This window comes from Octopus bimaculoides, chromosome 2 (genome assembly GCF_046866305.1).
Source record: "Octopus bimaculoides isolate indiv1 chromosome 2, ASM4686630v1, whole genome shotgun sequence".
Lineage (NCBI taxonomy): Eukaryota > Metazoa > Mollusca > Cephalopoda > Octopoda > Octopodidae > Octopus > Octopus bimaculoides.
The window spans coordinates 139,007,192-139,025,975 of NC_142929.1; the positions used below are offsets into that span (position 1 = coordinate 139,007,192).

The 18,784-nt window shown below is 36.3% G+C and overlaps 1 protein-coding gene across 1 annotated transcript in view; it reads left to right on the plus strand.

Annotated features, from left to right (window-relative positions):
• Positions 1 to 838: 838 nt before the first annotated feature.
• LOC149137241 (uncharacterized) overlaps positions 839 to 18,784 on the plus strand; it is a 19,342-nt gene continuing 1,396 nt past the window's right edge. The window contains exons 1-6 of the mRNA XM_089339086.1: positions 839 to 1,978; positions 5,924 to 6,032; positions 6,977 to 7,018; positions 8,966 to 9,040; positions 10,776 to 10,986; positions 15,423 to 15,529. Coding sequence (XP_089195212.1) covers positions 924 to 1,978; positions 5,924 to 6,032; positions 6,977 to 7,018; positions 8,966 to 9,040; positions 10,776 to 10,986; positions 15,423 to 15,529 — 1,599 coding nt within the window. The 5' untranslated portion in view covers positions 839 to 923. The remainder of the gene's footprint in view (positions 1,979 to 5,923; positions 6,033 to 6,976; positions 7,019 to 8,965; positions 9,041 to 10,775; positions 10,987 to 15,422; positions 15,530 to 18,784) is intronic.

Below are 18,784 nucleotides of genomic sequence, written 5' to 3' on the forward strand. Positions count from 1 at the left end.
AGCTTGCTTCCCAACCACATAGTTCTGGGTTCAGTCCCACTGCTTGGTGCCTTGGGCAAGTGTCTTCTACTATAGCCTCGCGCCGACCAAAGCTTTGTGAGTGGATTTGGAAGACAGAATCTGAAAGAAGCCCGCGTAAGTACATATGTGTGTGTGTGTATGTGTGTGTGTATGTATGTATGAATATGTTTGTGTGTCTGTGTTTGTACCCCCACCATCGCTTGACAACAGATATTGGTGTGCTTACGTCCTCGTAACCTAGCGGTTTGTCAAAAAGAGACCGACAGAATAAGTACTTGGCTTATAGAGAATGAGGCCTAGAGTTGATTTGTTCGACTAAAAAAAGGCGGTGCTCTAGCATTGTCGCAGTGAAATGACCGAAACAAATAAAAGAATAAAAGAATATATATATCGGGTTGTCAGATGAATTTGTTCGTTTTTTTTTTGTTTCCTCTTGACACTCCATCATATATATATATATATATATATATATATAAAAAGCGGTAAAATTTATTCAAAATTCAAAAACGATAAGAGAAAAACTGTAGAGGAAAACTAGAGCTACAAAAATAACAAGCATAAAATAATACGATAAAAATAATTTTCCTCTTAATTCAAATAACAATGTAAAGGATCACAATAAAATGCAAACAAATAAATTCCAACTTTTAATTCTGGACACTCTTGCTGTGATAGTAATCGATCCCGTCGTGTATTGATCCCAATTAGGTAGACAAAATAAGTATTTATAAATGCAAGTGAAACTTTGAACATCTCGCAACTTCAAAATGGTATCTCCCAAAATATGCAGATGATATCAAGATTATTATATAAAGAAAAGTTTTGGCTCTTTAGAGTTTCAGTTGGATTTTTTTAATTACTTCGTTTGTTGTTCGTAGTCTAGCGAGTTGAAGCCGGGAATTATGCTGGATAATATCAACAGAAAAGACAGAACTATGCCGGATAATGTCAACAAAAAAGACGGAACTAAGCCGGATAATACCAACAAAAAAGACGGAACTGAACCGGATAATGTCAACAAAAAAGACGAAACTAAGCCGGATAATGTCAACAAAAAAGACGGAACTGAACCGGATAATGTCAACAAAAAAGACGGAACTGAACCGGATAATGTCAACAAAAAAGACGGAGCTAAGCCGGATAATGTCAACAAAAAAGACGGAACTGAACCGGATAATGTCAACAAAAAAGACGGAACTGAACCGGATAATGTCAACAAAAAAGACGGAACTGAACCGGATAATACCAACAAAAAAGACGGAACTGAACCGGATAATACCAACAAAAAAGACGGAACTAAGCCGGATAATACCAACAAAAAAGACGGAACTAAGCCGGATAATACCAACAAAAAAGACGGAACTAAGCCGGATAATACCAACAAAAAAGGCGGAACTAAGCCGGATAATACCAACAAAAAAGACGGAACTAAGCCGGATAATACCAACAAAAAAGACGGAACTAAGCCGGATAATACCAACAAAAAAGACGGAACTAAGCCGGATAATACCAACAAAAAAGACGGAACTAAGCCGGATAATACCAACAAAAAAGACGGAACTAAGCCGGATAATACCAACAAAAAAGACGGAACTAAGCCGGATAATACCAACAAAAAAGACGGAACTAAGCCGGATAATACCAACAAAAAAGACGGAACTAAGCCGGATAATACCAACAAAAAAGACGGAACTAAGCCGGATAATACCAACAAAAAAGACGGAACTAAGCCGGATAATACCAACAAAAAAGACGGAACTAAGCCGGATAGTATGAACAAAAAAGACGGAACTAAGCCGGATAATACCAACAGAAGAGACTATTCTTCGAGAAAGGGATTCAACGAAAAAGAAGCAAATATTTTACTTTGCCAATTATTTACGATTTATGATGAGAAATATTTTTATGGCAAACTTGCTGGAAATTTAAGAATTTACTGGAGTAAACGAATGACCACGTAAGTGTTAATGACCGATATAATGCGATGTCTTTTTTTTCTTTTTTCAATTAATATTTCAAATCTGTCAATTTATAGGAAAGACTTCCTCCCACCGTTATCTCCATTTTCTCGCAAATTATTGTTTTTTTAAATTTTTTTTGCCAAAAACCCACCTTTTCAAATATGAAGATGCCTGAAAATTGTCAAAAATCGGAATTTTTAAATTGCTTGCCCGCCCACTTACTCCTCCCCAATTTCTTCATTTTTCACTTTTTCTGTAACCCTAACCCTAAAGTACTAACCCTAACACTCTAACCCTAAGTAGAAAATCTCCGTATTATTCCACATATTTTGACAAAAAAAAATTTGAAAACAAAATTTGAAAAAAAATATTGTTCCGTATTTTTCTGCATATTTTTTGGGGAAAAAATTCTGAGAAAAGTTAAAAATGAAGAATTGGGTAGGGGTGGGGGTTAATTTTAAAATGCCGATTTTTGCCAATTTTTTTGCAGATTCGTATTCTCCGTAGCTGAAAACGGGTGTTTGTGTAGAAAAAAAATTAAATAAAAAAAAGGGGTGTTTTAGGGTGGTGTACAAAAGGAAGTCTTGCCCAAATTGTGTTTACGTGTAATATTTACGTCACGGCGAATTAGCGGTTCGATAAAAAAAGACCGATAGAATAAGTATCAGAATTAAAATGAAAATAAGTTTTGGGGTCGATTCGTTCGACTAAAATTCTTCCAAGCAGTGCCCCAGCTTGGCCGGAGTCTAATGACTGAAACGGGAAACTGAATTCCATCTTTGTGTCGTCGCTTGAGCTTGTAGCAACAGCAGCCAAATTTCCCTCCCACGACGACCTAATCGTTGAAAACAAAAGCTATCCCTAGTATATAATCCGATAAATGTTTGCTTTTAAGCCCGTTTCAAAAGACTGGTGTTCAACTAAAAAAGGGCGGTGCTCCAACATAGCCGCAGTCAAATGACAAACAAATAAAAGAATATATATTGGTTTGTCAGATGAACTTGCTCGTTTTTTTTTGTTTTTTTTTCCATGACACTCCGTTATATGTATGAAAAGCGGTAAAATTTATTCGAAATTCAAAAGCGATAAGCAAAAACTGTAGAGGAAAACTAGAGCTACAAAAACGAGCATAAAACAATACGATAAAAATAATTTACCACTTAATTTAAATAATAATGTAAAGGATCACAAGGCAAGATTTCCTTTTGTACCTCGCACCAAAACACTCCCTTTTTTTCTTAAATTTAATTTTTTTCTATACAACCCCGCTTTTCGGCTACGGAGAATACGAATCTGCAAAAAAAAATTGGCAAAAATCGGCATTTTGAAATTACCGCCTCTAACCCCAACTAAATTCTTCCTTAACTTTTTACAGAATTTTTTTTTCTTTTTAAATATACATAAAAATACGGAGATTATGATTCTGAGAAATATTTCCAAAAATTTTTGTAAAATTTTTTCACTTTTTTTTTTTCTTTTTCTGAAAAAAATTTCCCAAAATTTTTCTACTTGAGGTTTTAGGGTGGTGGTTTTAGGGTTAGTCACGGAAAAAGGTGAAAATGAAGAAATTGGGGCGGGGAAGAGGTAGGAATGGGCAAAAAGTTTCATAAATCCGATTTTTGGCAATTTTCCGGAATCTCCGAATCCGAAAACACGGATTTTTTTGCAAAAATTTTTTTTTTAATTTGCGAGAAAATGGGGTGGGGGGGGGGGGAGGAAATCTTTCCGGATCACAATTTACCTGTTAATTCAAATAGCAATGTAAGAGATCTGTTCGTCGGGCTTTTCGGAGTAACTATCACTACTTCAGAGAAAAAGCAGAGCAAGGAATTAGGGCGAAGGTAAACAATACGCACACCACCCGTTTTCGACTTAAACTTAACACTAAACGCCGAAAACTGGTGGTGTGCGAATTCTCTACCTTCGCCATTACATATGTATGTATGTGTGAAATGTGATAGAGAATGGATTTCACAAGACCTTTAGAACTACTGCAATCCTTTCGACCCATCATGCACCGGTACCTTACAGGTTATGTGCTGTACAATCGTCATTCATTATAAATATAGATGTCACCTCGAGTAACTTTCAAAAAGTATGTCCTGCCCACCACCCCTAGAAAGCATGACAATTGTTTGTACTGTATCTCATTTGTAAGGTACCAGTGTACGTTGGGTCGAAGTGATTGTAATGGTTTCAAATAGTTTCGTGAATTCCGTTCTCCAGCTCACATATTTGATAGAAGCTCTTTGGACATAAAGGGATTCCTGAGGTAAATCCAGTGGCATGTGCCTCCATACTGTGGTCGGGCTTTAAACAGCATACTACAAGGTGTATACCTGAATATAAAATTTTATACAGGTGGGTTTTCTTTCAGTTTCTTATTTCTTTACTGCACAAGGGGATACACACAGAGGGGACAAACGGATTAAGTCGATTATATCGACCCCAGTGCGTAACTGGTACTTATTTAATCGACCCCGAAAGGATGAAAGGCAAAGTCGACCTCTGCGGAATTTGAGCTCAAAACATAGACAGACGAAATACCGCTAAGCATTTCGCCCGGCCTAATAACGTTTCTGCCAGCTCGCCGCCTTAAGTTTTCTTTCAGTTTCTATCTACCAAATTCGCTCAATGCTTTCGTCTGCCCAAGGTACCACACTGTGGGACTGAACCGAGAACCATGTAGTTGGGAAACCTACTTCTTATCACACAGCTACTCCTGTAATATCATGCACAGGTCGACTTCAAGCTTGAGTTGGACTCCAACAACTGTTATCTCTGACAATGATTTCTGTTGCTGTTTATTTACACATCCAGCCGATTTGAGAAAAGGCTTTCCAATCGTAGCCACCCTGATATTTTTATCTATGACTTCATTATCCAATGAGTTCCCTATCCACCTTTTACCCCCAAATTAGTATTTGTGGGTAATGTGACTGTTTTGGGAGACCATATATCGGCCCCTTACTAGTTGCTGCCTTGATTTATACAACTTTAGTGGCTGGAATAATTGTTTGTGTCGAACGTGTTTGACATTTTTGTCCAGATTCAGACACCTGTATTAGATACTCGAGCAGAATCGAAATTCTTAGTAACATTTCGTCCGTCTTTACGTTTTGAGTTCAAATTCCACCGTGGTTGACTTTGCCTTTCATCCCTTCCAGGATTGATGTGATTAGTTTCCCCTTCCCCAAACTTATTGACCTTGAAATTTGAAATCTTCAGTTTATCCGTATTTAGACATACCTTCTATATTTTTTGTCCATATTAAAGAAGCGTATCCGATCCTCCTCTATTTCTGTTCATTTTAACCCCCGTATACAATATGCACCCATGCACCAAATACCTTCATGTACCATTCAGAAGTTTTTGTTCCAGCATTAAAGGACTTAGTCACTCGGTATCCGATTTACCTACAAGATTGCAAGGCTTAAACCAAGAGCTTCAATCTAGGGAGCTTCCAACCAAGGTGTGTGTGTATAATATAATTCTAATCGGGGGATACTGGGAGTCACCTCGCGAATGAAATACCATAGGATTTCTCTTCATCTCAACCTGGCGCTGACATCACTTCAAAACTCGTGTCACCAATTAATTCCGGTTAACAATGATGAAATATATTATTCACATGAAGTTTCGACTTTCAAACTTAAACATTCCATGTTCGAATTGAACGGCCATCTTACATTTTGTGTCGGAAAGTAAATATCACATCATTTAGAATCTATTTACTTAGATACTAATGTTAAATATATTTAACGCTCCTAAGCTGCAAATTTAGACTTTACATCCCAATACATATATTTGTTGGTTCTAAATACACAATCTATAGACATCAATTCTCATTAACTGAAATGTTTCGTTATTTCATTTTAAACGCCTAAATATTTACGTTTGAAAAGTTTTCTCGTTTTTTAACCTTTGTGTTTCTTAATAAGATGTGCTGGTTGTACCCAACAACCTTACGCAAACAAGGTATGCCACATATCTTTGAGTCGACCACTTCTGGAACTTAGACCACTAGAGGATCTGCTGGAGACGTTATTGGTAAATATATCCGTGTTTATACTCATTACTGCCAATGCTCTATCTCTTTAAAATATCAACGTAGTACTAATTGTAAAGTTAATTTCCAGTTTCATGTATTTGTCTCCTTATTCAGTGTTTCTTAGCCTTTCACAATGGCGAGAGGTAACCAAATTGGCCACCACGCTTCTTTAAATGTACCACATGTAAAATGGCCGCCCTCTACAGTATACACATTCCACACCACTGAATTTTCATAATATTCAATATATTTTTGTAATTTTTTTCTGGTTAAAGTTTGTAAAATGTCTCCTAAATTTCAGTTCTCGCTGTAATTGAAATTTTGCCAAACTCAATTTTAGTTTTAGCATAAACTTCCAAAAAAACGAGTGGGAATTAGACACTGTTAGACTAAAAGAAACTACCAAAATAAAGCTTCCTGTTGTCTCTCTTGGCCCTATATCGTCTTCTCTCCACTTGTAACTATACTGTGTGTGTGTGTGTGTGTGTGTGGCTTAGCGATTAAGGTATCCCGCTCACTATCGTAAGGTTACAGGTTGTATCCTTGAGCAAGACTTTCACATTGCTTCTGTTCACTCAGCAGGCAAAAATGAGTTGTATCTGAAATTCAAAGGGGCCAGCCTTGTCACATTCTGTTTTGCTGAATCTCTCTGAGAACTGTTAAGGGTTCACGTGTCTGTAGAGTGCTTTAGCCAGTTGCACATTAATTTCAGGCGCAGGCTGATCTAAAAGAACACTCGTTCTCGTAGCCGCCGGAATGCCCAGTCGGAGGCGCCTACACGCACTCCCACTCCTAAAGCCCTATTGCTCGATGTACCTTTCCCCTTGTACAATAATACATTTAATTTCTTAGAAAATTGTACCACTTTTAATTTGTTAATTTGGGTTTATAAATTAGAATTGAACAAATAATTTTAATGAAATATTTTAAATTTATTTTTCAGCACGAAATGATCCATGCTTATCTTTGGGTAACTGATAATCATGTAAGTAAAATAGAATATATCTGTTACTCTAGTTTTCTTGCGTAACGGCAAAGAATCATGTTTGACGTTTTTATTCTGATAAAATAAAACATGATTTTTGTTTCTTTTATATGGAGGACATTATCGATTTGAAAACAAAAATGTGAGTTTCAAAACGGAAGCTGAATCTAAGCACTTATCGAAAAGAGCTCCTCTGAATCTTGGGGTCCGTAAGGATATTTAACCACTGTAATATTACGCGGATCAACACCCGTAGAATATTGCACTAGCATTTTGCAGTTAAGTAATCCAGACTAGATTTCTGGGGTGCGTTTAATTGGCGGAAACTAGTATCTCACAATTTGTCCTAAAGTACCTACACTATTTTATATCAATACTACATTGTAACAGTGGGTCACCTTAAATTGTTTCGATAATTGGTCAGATATATCTGAGCTAATAGTTATTTCTAACCCCTGATAAAGGGCCATGTTATTTTTTGGTAGTAGGGCATGTTTGATAAAATCGACTCCAGTAATTGTCTGGCACTTTAAGCTCAACAACATTCAAATTCAAATCGGAGCTGACTTATATTTCAACAATTCTGTAACGGTAAAATATTACCCAATGAAATTCGTTGTGACTGAAAGAAAAATACTATTTGATTTAAAGCATCTTCTGCATTTTTCTTTCAACTTATCAATTTTTATGGTTAACACCAAATTCCGAAGTTTCGAAATGGCGCAAAATTTCCAATTATCAGCTGAAAAATATAATTTTCCACGTTTCAATCTTCAAATAGTCGTGGGTTTAACTTTTAATGTATAACTCCTTCCCTCATTGGCACTTTACTTTTGCAATTAACTTTCTAGAGATTTTTGTGCACGATGAAACGTTTTCTATAGAATTGAATTTCCAGTTATGATTTCACGGCTCTTCAGATGTCTGGGTCCAAGTGTAGGCCTGACATCATTGTCTGGACACAGGATTTGGATTAGTGATTTTCTTCTTTCTATCAGATTGTGATTGGATTTTAGATGACTTTGCCCTCAGTTATTGAGGTACTTCAGTCACTGCACAACATGGTGATCCAGTGTAGTAACAGGTGGAGTATCATGAATACCCTAATACACTCGATATATCGGGTTCGCCTGGCTTTGCGCTGCGACCGCCTGGCTTTGCGTTCTGAGCGCAAATTCTGCTGAGGTCGACTTTGCCTTTCATCCTTTCGGGGTCGATAAATTAAGTACCAGTTGCATACTGGGGTCGATCTAATCGACTGGCTCGCTCCCACCAAATTTCGGGCCTTGTGCCTAGAGTAGAAAAGAATATATCGGGTAACCTCATAAAACCTAGGGCACTGTGTGTTGCACAGTCCGGCCACTTCGATCCCGAGTAGGAATAGAACCATCTATGAAACTAATCCATACAGCAAATGGATCTCGAAAGAAAATATGGAGGTGTGACATTATGGTTGTGTGATCGTTTGCTTCGTAAACCCTTGGTTTCGGGTTCAATCTCACTACACAGCACCTCAGGTGTTTTCCACAGCTGTAGGCTGACAAATTCCTTCAGTGAATTTGGACGATAGAAATTACGTGTAAGATTGTACCTGCACAATTTCCCCGCTTCTTGGAAACCAGTTTTGGTTAATGTCCCCGTAACAGAGGTTCACCAAAAAGAGATCAATGAAATAAGCAATTGAGTGGAGTTGTTAGACTAAACCTTTTAAGGCGGAACTCCAGCATGGCCGCAATCCAATTACTGAAACGAGTAAAAGAATAAAATGCAGCTGTATACGGAAGTTAAACCTAAAGTCAGGAATGCGAAGTGTGGATGGATAGTTATTTAAATTTTATTTTAGACATGATGGTGGGATGGTGAAGTCTGTTGCAATTTATTAGAAACTATTCGCCTGTATTAAAATTAGAAAATAAAAAATTCGTTTTTTTAATTATTTCTTTGCAGGAGCAGCTAGAACATGGCCCGAAATTCCACGCGGAAATGAAAAGAATTGAGAAAGAGTCGGGAATGAAACTAGAGGTGATTATAACTAATTTATTGAATTTATGTAAATTTCTGGCAGTGTTTGTTATTTGGTGTAGAATGTAAGAAACCAGCGCCAAAGAAAATATAATTTAAAATAATCATAAGAAAAAAATTAACAATTTAGCGCTAGTTTGGAGCATTGCCCAAATATTTAATGTAAGTTATTTTTCAAACGTAGTCTTGTTTATAACAAAAGTGTATTGGTGAGCTTATGTCTGTCAGCTGCATTTTATAATGTAATACAGCAATCTTTCTTTTGACGCTGTTTATTGAAAATCGGACACGAGTACCTTGCGGCACTTGGGCAATGTGTGGCTTTTTATGACTTGTATGGAATTCAGTACCACTATGTGGAGGCGCAATGGCCCAGTGGTTAGGGCAGCGGACTCGCAGTCATAGGATCGCGGTTTCGATTCCCAGACCGGGCGTTGTGAGTGTTTATTGAGCGAAAACACCTAAAGCTCCACGAGGCTCCGGCAGGGGATGGTGGCGAACCCTGCTGTACTCATTCACCACAACTTTCTCTCACACTTACTTCCTGTTTCTGTTGTGCCTGTAATTCAAAGTGTCAGCCTTGTCACACTCTGTGTCACTCTGAATATCCGAGAACTACATTAAGGGAACACGTGTCTGTGGAGTGCTCAGCCACTTGCACGTTAATTTCACGAGCAGGCTGTTTCGTTGATCGGATCAACTGGAACCCTCGACGGAGTGCCAACAACAACAGTATCACTATGTAAACATTACTTTCTAAACTGTAACAGATTGTTTGTTTCGTTTTTCTTATCCAATCGTGCTTTCTTCTCAGTTTGACGCCGTGCATTTTCTCTCCGAATTCTCAACGGAAACTTACTGTACACAATGTTCTTTAAATAATTTTACTGCTACAACCCGCTTTATGAATAAAATTTCATAAAACTTAAAATGGTTGTCTATACTAGTAAATTATACATAGTAAATGATGTACATAGTAAAAATAGCTTTAAACTAACGAAATCGATTACGCGACATCTGTAATCGCCGAAAGCTTTACTACAAAGTGTAAGTATAAGGTGTTCTGTGTGAAGGTGCGTGGTTTAGTGGTTAGGGTGTTGCACTCACAATTGCTAGATCGTGAGTTCGATTCCAGGACGAGGGTGGCGCGCTGTGTTCTTGAGCAAAAACACTTCATTTCACGTTGCTTCAGTTCATTTGGTTGTAAATGGGGGATCCCTGCGATGGAATCTTCTGATGAGTGGAATGTTGGCTCGCTCACCTAACCTGCGAGACGGCATCGTTCGAAGGTTAAAACTATGCAAAGCGCATTGGGACCAACAAACGATATCACGGTCAGTACCGTGATATTAAATTCTAACAATTGGCTATTAATGTTACTATATCTAAGAAAAATTCTTAAAAAATAATCTAGTGTCTTTTATTTCTACAAAATGAATCGAATTGTCTCGTAAATATTACTTAATGAAAGACAGCAAAACAATCCTTAAAATTTCTCTATCGAATTTAGAAACTCGTCCATAAGACGTGAGTTGCACGGGAATCCTTCGACTCTTTTCTCTTTAAATGTGTTTTTCTACCCAATATTTACATAATATCCACAGCTTTTTGTACTTAAAAATTTGCTTCTCCAGAAACAATTTTACTAGAAAACTACTGAAAAGTCTGCCAATGAATCATTAACCAAAGTCGGTTACATTTTAATCTCTCGCCTAAATATCTTTTCTTCTAAAAGGTTTTCCATGAATTCTATTCTGAATATAACCAGCTGCAGACTCATGTTTGGAAATGTAACGGTCCATGTCGAAAATCTAACTACGAGCATCGTGTTGTTCAACGAGCTCAGAACAGGCCTCCTTCCAATAACGAGAAATGGTTTCGTACCCACGCTAATATCTGTGGCGGTACTTTTATTAAGGTAAAAGAGCCTTCAGTAAGAAAATCAGGTAATTTTGTGTTCATTTTTTAAAAAATATCTATGCTGGCAAGTGGGGTCAGCTGGGAAATTTGTTAGCACGACGGGCAAAACGATTAGCAGCATTTTGTTCATCTTTACATTGAGTTCAAATTCCACCGACTTCGACTTCGCCTTTCATCCTTTAGAGTTCAATAAAATAAGTACCAGTCGAGCACTGGAGCCGATGTAATTGAATTACCCCCTTTCCCGAGATCATTGCCCTTGTGCTAATATATGAAACCAATATTTATGCAGGCAGAATAGTTAGCACGCCGGACAAAATGTTTAGCGGCACTTCTTCATATTCTATGTTCTGAGTTCAAATTCTGCTGTGCTCGACTTTACCTTTCAGGGTCGATAACAGAAGAGCCAGTCAAATACTGCGGCCAATGTAACTGACTGCCCCACCCCCTTTAAAATTGCTGGCCTTGTGCCAAAATGTGATCATTACGTTGCGTTGAAATTCCATGTGAAAGATTTGTTGTAAGGCAAATACTTTTAATCTCATCGGTTTTGTGTTTCACTTAAATCAAAGTGGCTGTGTATTCCTGACACTTGTACTCTTAATAGTCATCAAGCAGAATCACATGATACAGGGCTCTTAACTGTATATTCTATCGCGTCAGTAAAAGTATTTCGATTTGCACAATATTTTCACAATTACATTATATTTGCGCGTTATTAGGGCATCAAAAGAAGTGAGTGGGGGGGGGCACAAGTGGTAAATAGTTTACTGCACAAAAGAAATCACTTTAAACTTGCTAAAATAACATTCCAAGTAGTTTATATGATCGAAAATATAATTTTGTAGTGTTTCTGCTGTTATAATGAGGATTTGATCAGATTTTGCAATTAAAGTAGAAAAATGTGTAAGTACACAAAAGTAGACATTTTTCATCTTGCTTTGTTCCGTTTTGAAAAATAAGAATTTATTTTATGGTTTGTTTATATTTTGAATTACATGTATAATTGGGCACCAAAATCTTAAGAGATAAGGGACTCTGAATCTTAATCTGACCCTGTCTTAGCAATTATATTTTATACAATTGAATAATGACGTCGCAATTATTGATTCCAGAGATCCAGTCCCTTGTTCAATGCAGTTTGTGGGGTGACAAGGGAATGACTATAATTCGATGCAAAACAGATCTCGAAGGACTTCATCCGTAAAATGCCGTTATTTGGGATCTGTAGCCAGTATTTATCTGCACAAGCGTACATACGCTTACGCCTGTGAAATCTCATTCGGAAAATATTCCTCTAACCAAAGTAATGCCGCGCCTTTCCCAAGGTGTCGCACGGTGGGGGTCGAACTCGGGACCATGTAGTTGCGGAGCGAACATTAACTACTCAGCCAATTCTTTCTTAGTTTGGATTTCAGTTATATCTCTTATGCAACACAGACATTAAACAAACTGTCTCAAATTAGTTTCTAACTAAAATTATCTTGAATATTAATTACAAATGAGTAATGAATTTGGTGCTGACATTTTGGGCGAGGAGATGTTTTACGGTGTCTAGTTCGGTGCTTTAGTTAAATTCTTTCTGCTTGGCTACCCTTTGTCAGGTCTACACCTGAAAATGCTGAAATTAAGCCTAGCAGGTATTCACTCATCGCTTAAAATCTCATTAAAATAATGCAACGCTTGCACAAACTGCAAAAAAATGCAGACGGTGTAAGTTACCATTTTCTCCGTATTATTTGGTTTGCAGTCACGATGAAACTGAGGAAAATAATGCAGCTTCATGCTGAGTGGTTGGGTAGAATATTGTTTTTAGAAATTTGGTTCGTTATATTGTTCTAACAATCATTTCTGCTTGGAAATTCATTTCCACATTTCTGAACGAAACAAGACTTTGCGACAAATCTCATTTGATAGGTGAATTGTAAGGTTTTTCTTGTTTATAGTCGATTAATTTTTTCTCACCTAAAATATTTTTCATTGCGTAAATCATTTCCTGTGTTTTCGTTTTTTCAAGAAGATAAGCATGTGATCAAAGCATTGCTTGTGTAGCAGCTTTGATTACAAGGGCAATGGTGGAGCCCTTGTCTGACTCCGTCTCCTCACCCTTTATACTGGCTTATACAATACTCAAGAGATGCAATCATAAAAGCGACTCCCCGCCCCAGCTACGCTATTAGGTAATGTAGATATTCTTTTCTACTAGGCACAAAGCCTAAAATTTGAGGAGGGTGCCAGTCGATTAGATCGACCCCAGTACGCAACTGGTACTTAATTTATCGACCTCGAAAGGATGAAAAGTAAAGTCGATCTCGGCGGAATTTGAACTCAACGTAAAGACAGACGAAATAGCGCTAACGTGATAACGATTCTCCCAGCTCGCCGCCTTAGGTAATGATGTCTCCAGCAACAGATACGAGCGAACAAGAGCCACAACGAGGTCATTCGATGGACTAGAAATAGAAACCATATATTCCTCAAATCATTTTACTGTCTTTCATCCCCTTTTCTGCGCGCCTTTATTAAAGGCAAAAGATTGTTTTGTTTGATCTATTAATTTCAAACTTTAAAAGACAAGTTGAAGAAAAAAAATTGTATTCGAAATTTCCATTCCACAACATTTCTACTAATTTCGTTGGTTATTTTCCTTCAGCTGCATCGAATCAAGAATCCGTCCAGGCAACTTTTGCTGGGTTCAGTCGGTAACTGAATCTTAAGTGGTTTGAACAACGTTTCTCGATGTTCACCAACGAAGTAATCCTCTGGATACAGGAGTTGTACCAAAGTGTCAAGTCTGGAAACTTAGCTGTTAAGTGTACACAGACCAGCATCTGTTCGAACATGGCTAAATCAACGCCTATGATTCCCTTTTGGTTACAGAATATAGAAACTTCTTAAATCTCATTTTTAGAGAGATCGTTGGCTGGAATGACTCGAGTATTTGTTCCAAATCTTTTCTGAGATCAAATCCTGTAAAGATCAATTTTGCTTGTCATTCTCTCGGAATCGTTAAAAAAACAGTATCAATCTAAGGTGCTGCATTGGTGGAACTATTTCAGAGGTGGACATGGTGCCTTGTGTCTGTACTTTTACTGACGCGATAGAATATATAGTTAAAAAGAGCCCTGTATCACGTGATTCTGCTTGATGACTATTAAGAGAAGAAGCGTCAGGAATACACAGCCCCTTTGATTAAACAAGTGAAACATTTACAAAATCGATGAGATTAAAAGTATTTGCTTTATAACAAATTTCACAGGGTATTTCAACGTAACGCAAAGTGTACACAGACCTGCATCTGTTTGAGCATGGCTTGATTAATGCCTATGATTCCCTTTTGGTTGCAGAATATAGAAACCTCTTAAATTTCATTTCTAGAGGGATCGTTGGCTAGAATGACTCGAGTGTTTGTTTCAAATCTTTTCTGAGATCAAATCCTGTAAAGATCAATTTTGCTTGTCATTCTCTAGGGAATCGTTAAAAAAAACGTCAATCTAGGGTGCTGTATTGGTGGGGCTGTTTCAGAGGTTGACATGGTGCCTTGTGTGTGTTCTAATCCTCTGCGTTCTGAATGCGACGACGACGACACCAGTTCCAGGATGTATAGACCCAAATTAGTGACCATTCTCTTGGATAAACATCAGCGGCGTGGAGAGGCAACTTGGATGCGTGAATCAATGCACAGAAAGAAAATCAAGCGAATTCATGAACTTCAGCGTGGCGGGCGGCAGGCGTGGGGTGGGCATACATACGAACTGGTTTTTAACGGTAGAACTCTAAGTAGATAACACTATAACAGCGCGTAAGTATTGGTTTTAAAAAAACCTATATTGATGCGCTGTTTATAGTTAGATCTACTTCGTGTTCCACCGTTAAAAACCATTTCATGTATGGAAGTTTGTAAGTTCTAATGATGTAAACAATGTCTATTTCTCTCTCACTCTCTTATACATACTACTGACCACTACATTTATATATTTTTTCGCTCCTTGTTTCTCTCCTTGTTTCTTTTTGTGTTCCTTTCAGTTGAAGAGCGTAGGCTCAAAACGTCAGACTTTCTCTATTTCTGATTGTTATACTAATACATCCATTTGTTATTTACACCACCTGTCTTCGTCTGTTTTTTCGTAAATTCTCCACCCCCCCCCCCCCATATATATATATATATATATATATATATATCGTTGCTATTATGCAAGTGTCGTAATTCCAAAATGTTACTTTTTCACCATTCCATGGCAAGACCATTTTAATACACTGACAATTTCTGATATCTTGGCAGCCGGAGATACGATAGTTTGACCAAAAGAACCGGCTATTGCAAGCAAGAATATTGAAAAAAATAAAACGCCAAATTTGGATATACCACAGTTTAACATTATAGCAACGATATATATACAGTTACCATGTTTCAAGAAATATGGCATTTAAATATGGAATATTGGAAATTTTTTTTCTGTAGAATTTAATCCAAGAATTGAAGGGGAACTAAGAGAATTTATTTCCAAAACGTGGAAAATTCCCGAAGAAGGTATTTACAAATTTCTTTCTAAAATTGTTGAAAACTTGGTATTTAAAAAAAAAATATCAAATTCGTCAATGCTTTCGGGGTTTTATCATCAAAACGATGTTCTTGCTATAAGTATTGATCTTTATAGAAGTCACATTTGAGAATTGAGCCTTTTCCATGATTCTAAATTTATTCTACAAATTGTTAAATATTCTTAGTCTAAATTTAATGAACCAATAAAGTGACCTATGTGGTCATTTGAGTTGCTAGAAATATCAGCCAGGTATCTCGAATGGTACTTTATCGTCTTTAAAAATAGCTAACATTGTTGGGTAATCAGATTAACTGTCCCGGTTGGAATGTCTTACCGATCTGTTCAGTCAGGGCGGATCCGGGGCTAAGCAACCGTACATAAAATCCGAGGTAGATATTGCACTATATGTTGTCCTTCCACCTATATGGTAGTATTGCGACATAGATCACTAGCGCTATGACTTCCTGAATGTTTGTACATGAGCTTGATATTTCAGATTTACAAAGTGGATACATGAATTCCAGTAGTTTCTACATTTGATAAATACCTTGAACAATTATCCTTCCTTTAAGCCGAAGTCGATTTCCTTCTTCGAAAAGCGGTGGATAATATCAACATTGACAGTTTTGGACAATGAAACAGTCGTTTGATCATACAAGCGAGCAAAGAAATTAACAAGAAACTAATGGATAAGTCTCATACCATAAAATGCGTTAGCATTAAATTAACCAAGTTTTTCATTAGAAGTTCCTTGAAATTTGCTTTTAGCTTTTGTCACTTGACTGCGGCCATGTTGGGGCACTGCCTTGAGTTTAGAACATAGTTGATCAGAATATCTGAAAAAGAACAAAAATTTTCACAGGCCAATGGGGTCCAATTAGACTCTAATGACCATATTTTATAACACCCGTATGACTGGAAATTTTTAACTAAAAATTTGTATGTGCATACAGTAGGACCTCGGTTTTCGAACAACTCAGATCACGAATAAATCATGCTATATATATATATATATATATATATATATATATATATATATATATATATATATAAACGAACTAACGAACTAACTAACTAACTAACTTTGGTTGTAGAACAAACAACAAATGTAAGGTTATCCAACTAATATATCAAATCTCGAACATTTAATCACATATAAAACAATGCTTTTTCTATACATAGAATTTTTTTATACGTGATAGACTGTACTCTTTTTCTATATGCCTGTCTAAATGAAGTATTGTTTCATATTCTGTGATTTTTGTGCATCTGTATTCTATGTATAAGAAAAAGCATGATGTCTTTATATGTGATTAAATGTTCGAGATGTGATATATTAGTTGGATGACCTTAAATTTGTTGTTTGTTCTCCAACCAAAGTTTGTTATACTCCTCATTTACTTGAGCACTTCTCTTGCAGTCCTATTAACCCTCTTGTTCCTAATAAAAATCAATCACTATTATTATTGATATATATATATATATATACATATAAAAGCACAATTTATTCGCGATCGTGGTACTATTGTACATAAACTATTAAGTCATGAGATTTAAATAAGAATCGTAAAAGTTGCATAACTTTTAAAATCTGCTGGATCCCTAAGGGATCCCGCCGGCCCACGAAGGGTTAAGTATATGTATGTTAGGCACTCACCATATTCATTAAGTTACTCTAAGAAAGTGCTAAAACCTTTCCAAATCCTATGCTTCGATTTGGTTTCAAAAACAGAATCAAGACAGCTTAAATTTCTTTATTTCAAACATTTGTAATTCAAACGCAAATTTAATTTATTTACCCCCATTGTATTTATCCCATTTGAGCTTTCGGAATTGACAAATATTTGATTGTAATAAATGAAACTAGAAAAGTTAAACCTTTACAAACTGGAAATTTTCGAAGATAAAACAGCCATCTAATTAATTTTGTGCAAATTGTTTGAAAATTGTTTCCATTTCCCAGGTCTTTACTAATCAGATCCAACAACAAGGAGGATTATCTTGCTTTCTTTAGATCGATTATCAAATTTGATAAGCAACTATAAAAAGAAATTTAGACAATACTTAATATATTCTACCAAGCTTATTTCTTACAGCAAGCGGATATATTTAATATGAAATACAACCATGAATTGTTTCCGTTTTAAATCTTAGGATTAGTCTTTCATTTACTTGAATTCTGGGTTACTGATGTGGAAAAAATCAGAACATCTTAGCATTCTTTCTTTCCAAGAAAGAATTCTTAATTCTAGCTGTTCGAAGGCTGAGAATGTAAATTAATCTGTATTTGTCTATGAATACTGTCAGATCTAAATATTAATGTGTACAACAATGTAAAATTACTTCCCGAACTAAAATGGGTCAAGGATTCTGTTTTGTAAAATATTTAGTAGACTGGATGGATTTTCAGGCAGCTTATTTCTATGTGAAGTATAAAAATCGATCGGATAATTTCGTCTGTGATAAAATAAAACCCTGCTCTTTTTTACCTTCTTAGATTTCTAAGATTGGACATCCTTTATACTTAAACAATTTTTTGTATTAGACTTTCTCGGTCTTTTCAACGTAACACTAAAATAGAAATGCAATTCAGAAAGTTTAGTAGTTTTGCTTGGACTTCAAAACTAGAATCGCCGCAGTTTTGAAAGAAAACCCAATCTAATTATGGTTCAGTTATTAGTGGAAACCAGTTTACTCGATTTATGTTACAAATGTTCATTGAGAAAGTGGTAATGTTGTAGCTTTGTTTCCTCGATGACTTTATTTTATAACCCGTTTTTTTTTTTTGGTGGGGGCGTTAGATTTGTATAACATCATAAAAAGTATCTTCGGACAGAGTTCAAAAGTTAAACAAGCAGAGAATGGTTTCCAGGTGAGACGAAATCTGAGCAGATGATCCCTGTGTCTATTAAATGTTAGTCTATTAAATGTTAACTCGGTAATCTAGATATGAAGTGTTATCACTGAGGAGTAACCACTTTTGAAGAGGATTTCATCTATACTCAATAAAATGTAAAAAAAAAGAAATGGTTAATTCGGTTTACTATAGCTAGGCCATTTTTTTTTTATTAGACGAAAATGTACGATTAAATTTTTTTAGTTGGGAACCAATCGTTGACTTGTAAAGCAAAACAAATTGATCTTATCTCTTGGATAAATCGGAAAAGATCAAAATGGTTTGTATTCTCTTTCATTCAAGTCTTAGTCGGATACCAGAATTTTATTAAACTTACAACATGGAAGTTATTTCACCCAATTTCGGAGTTATTTTTCATTTGTT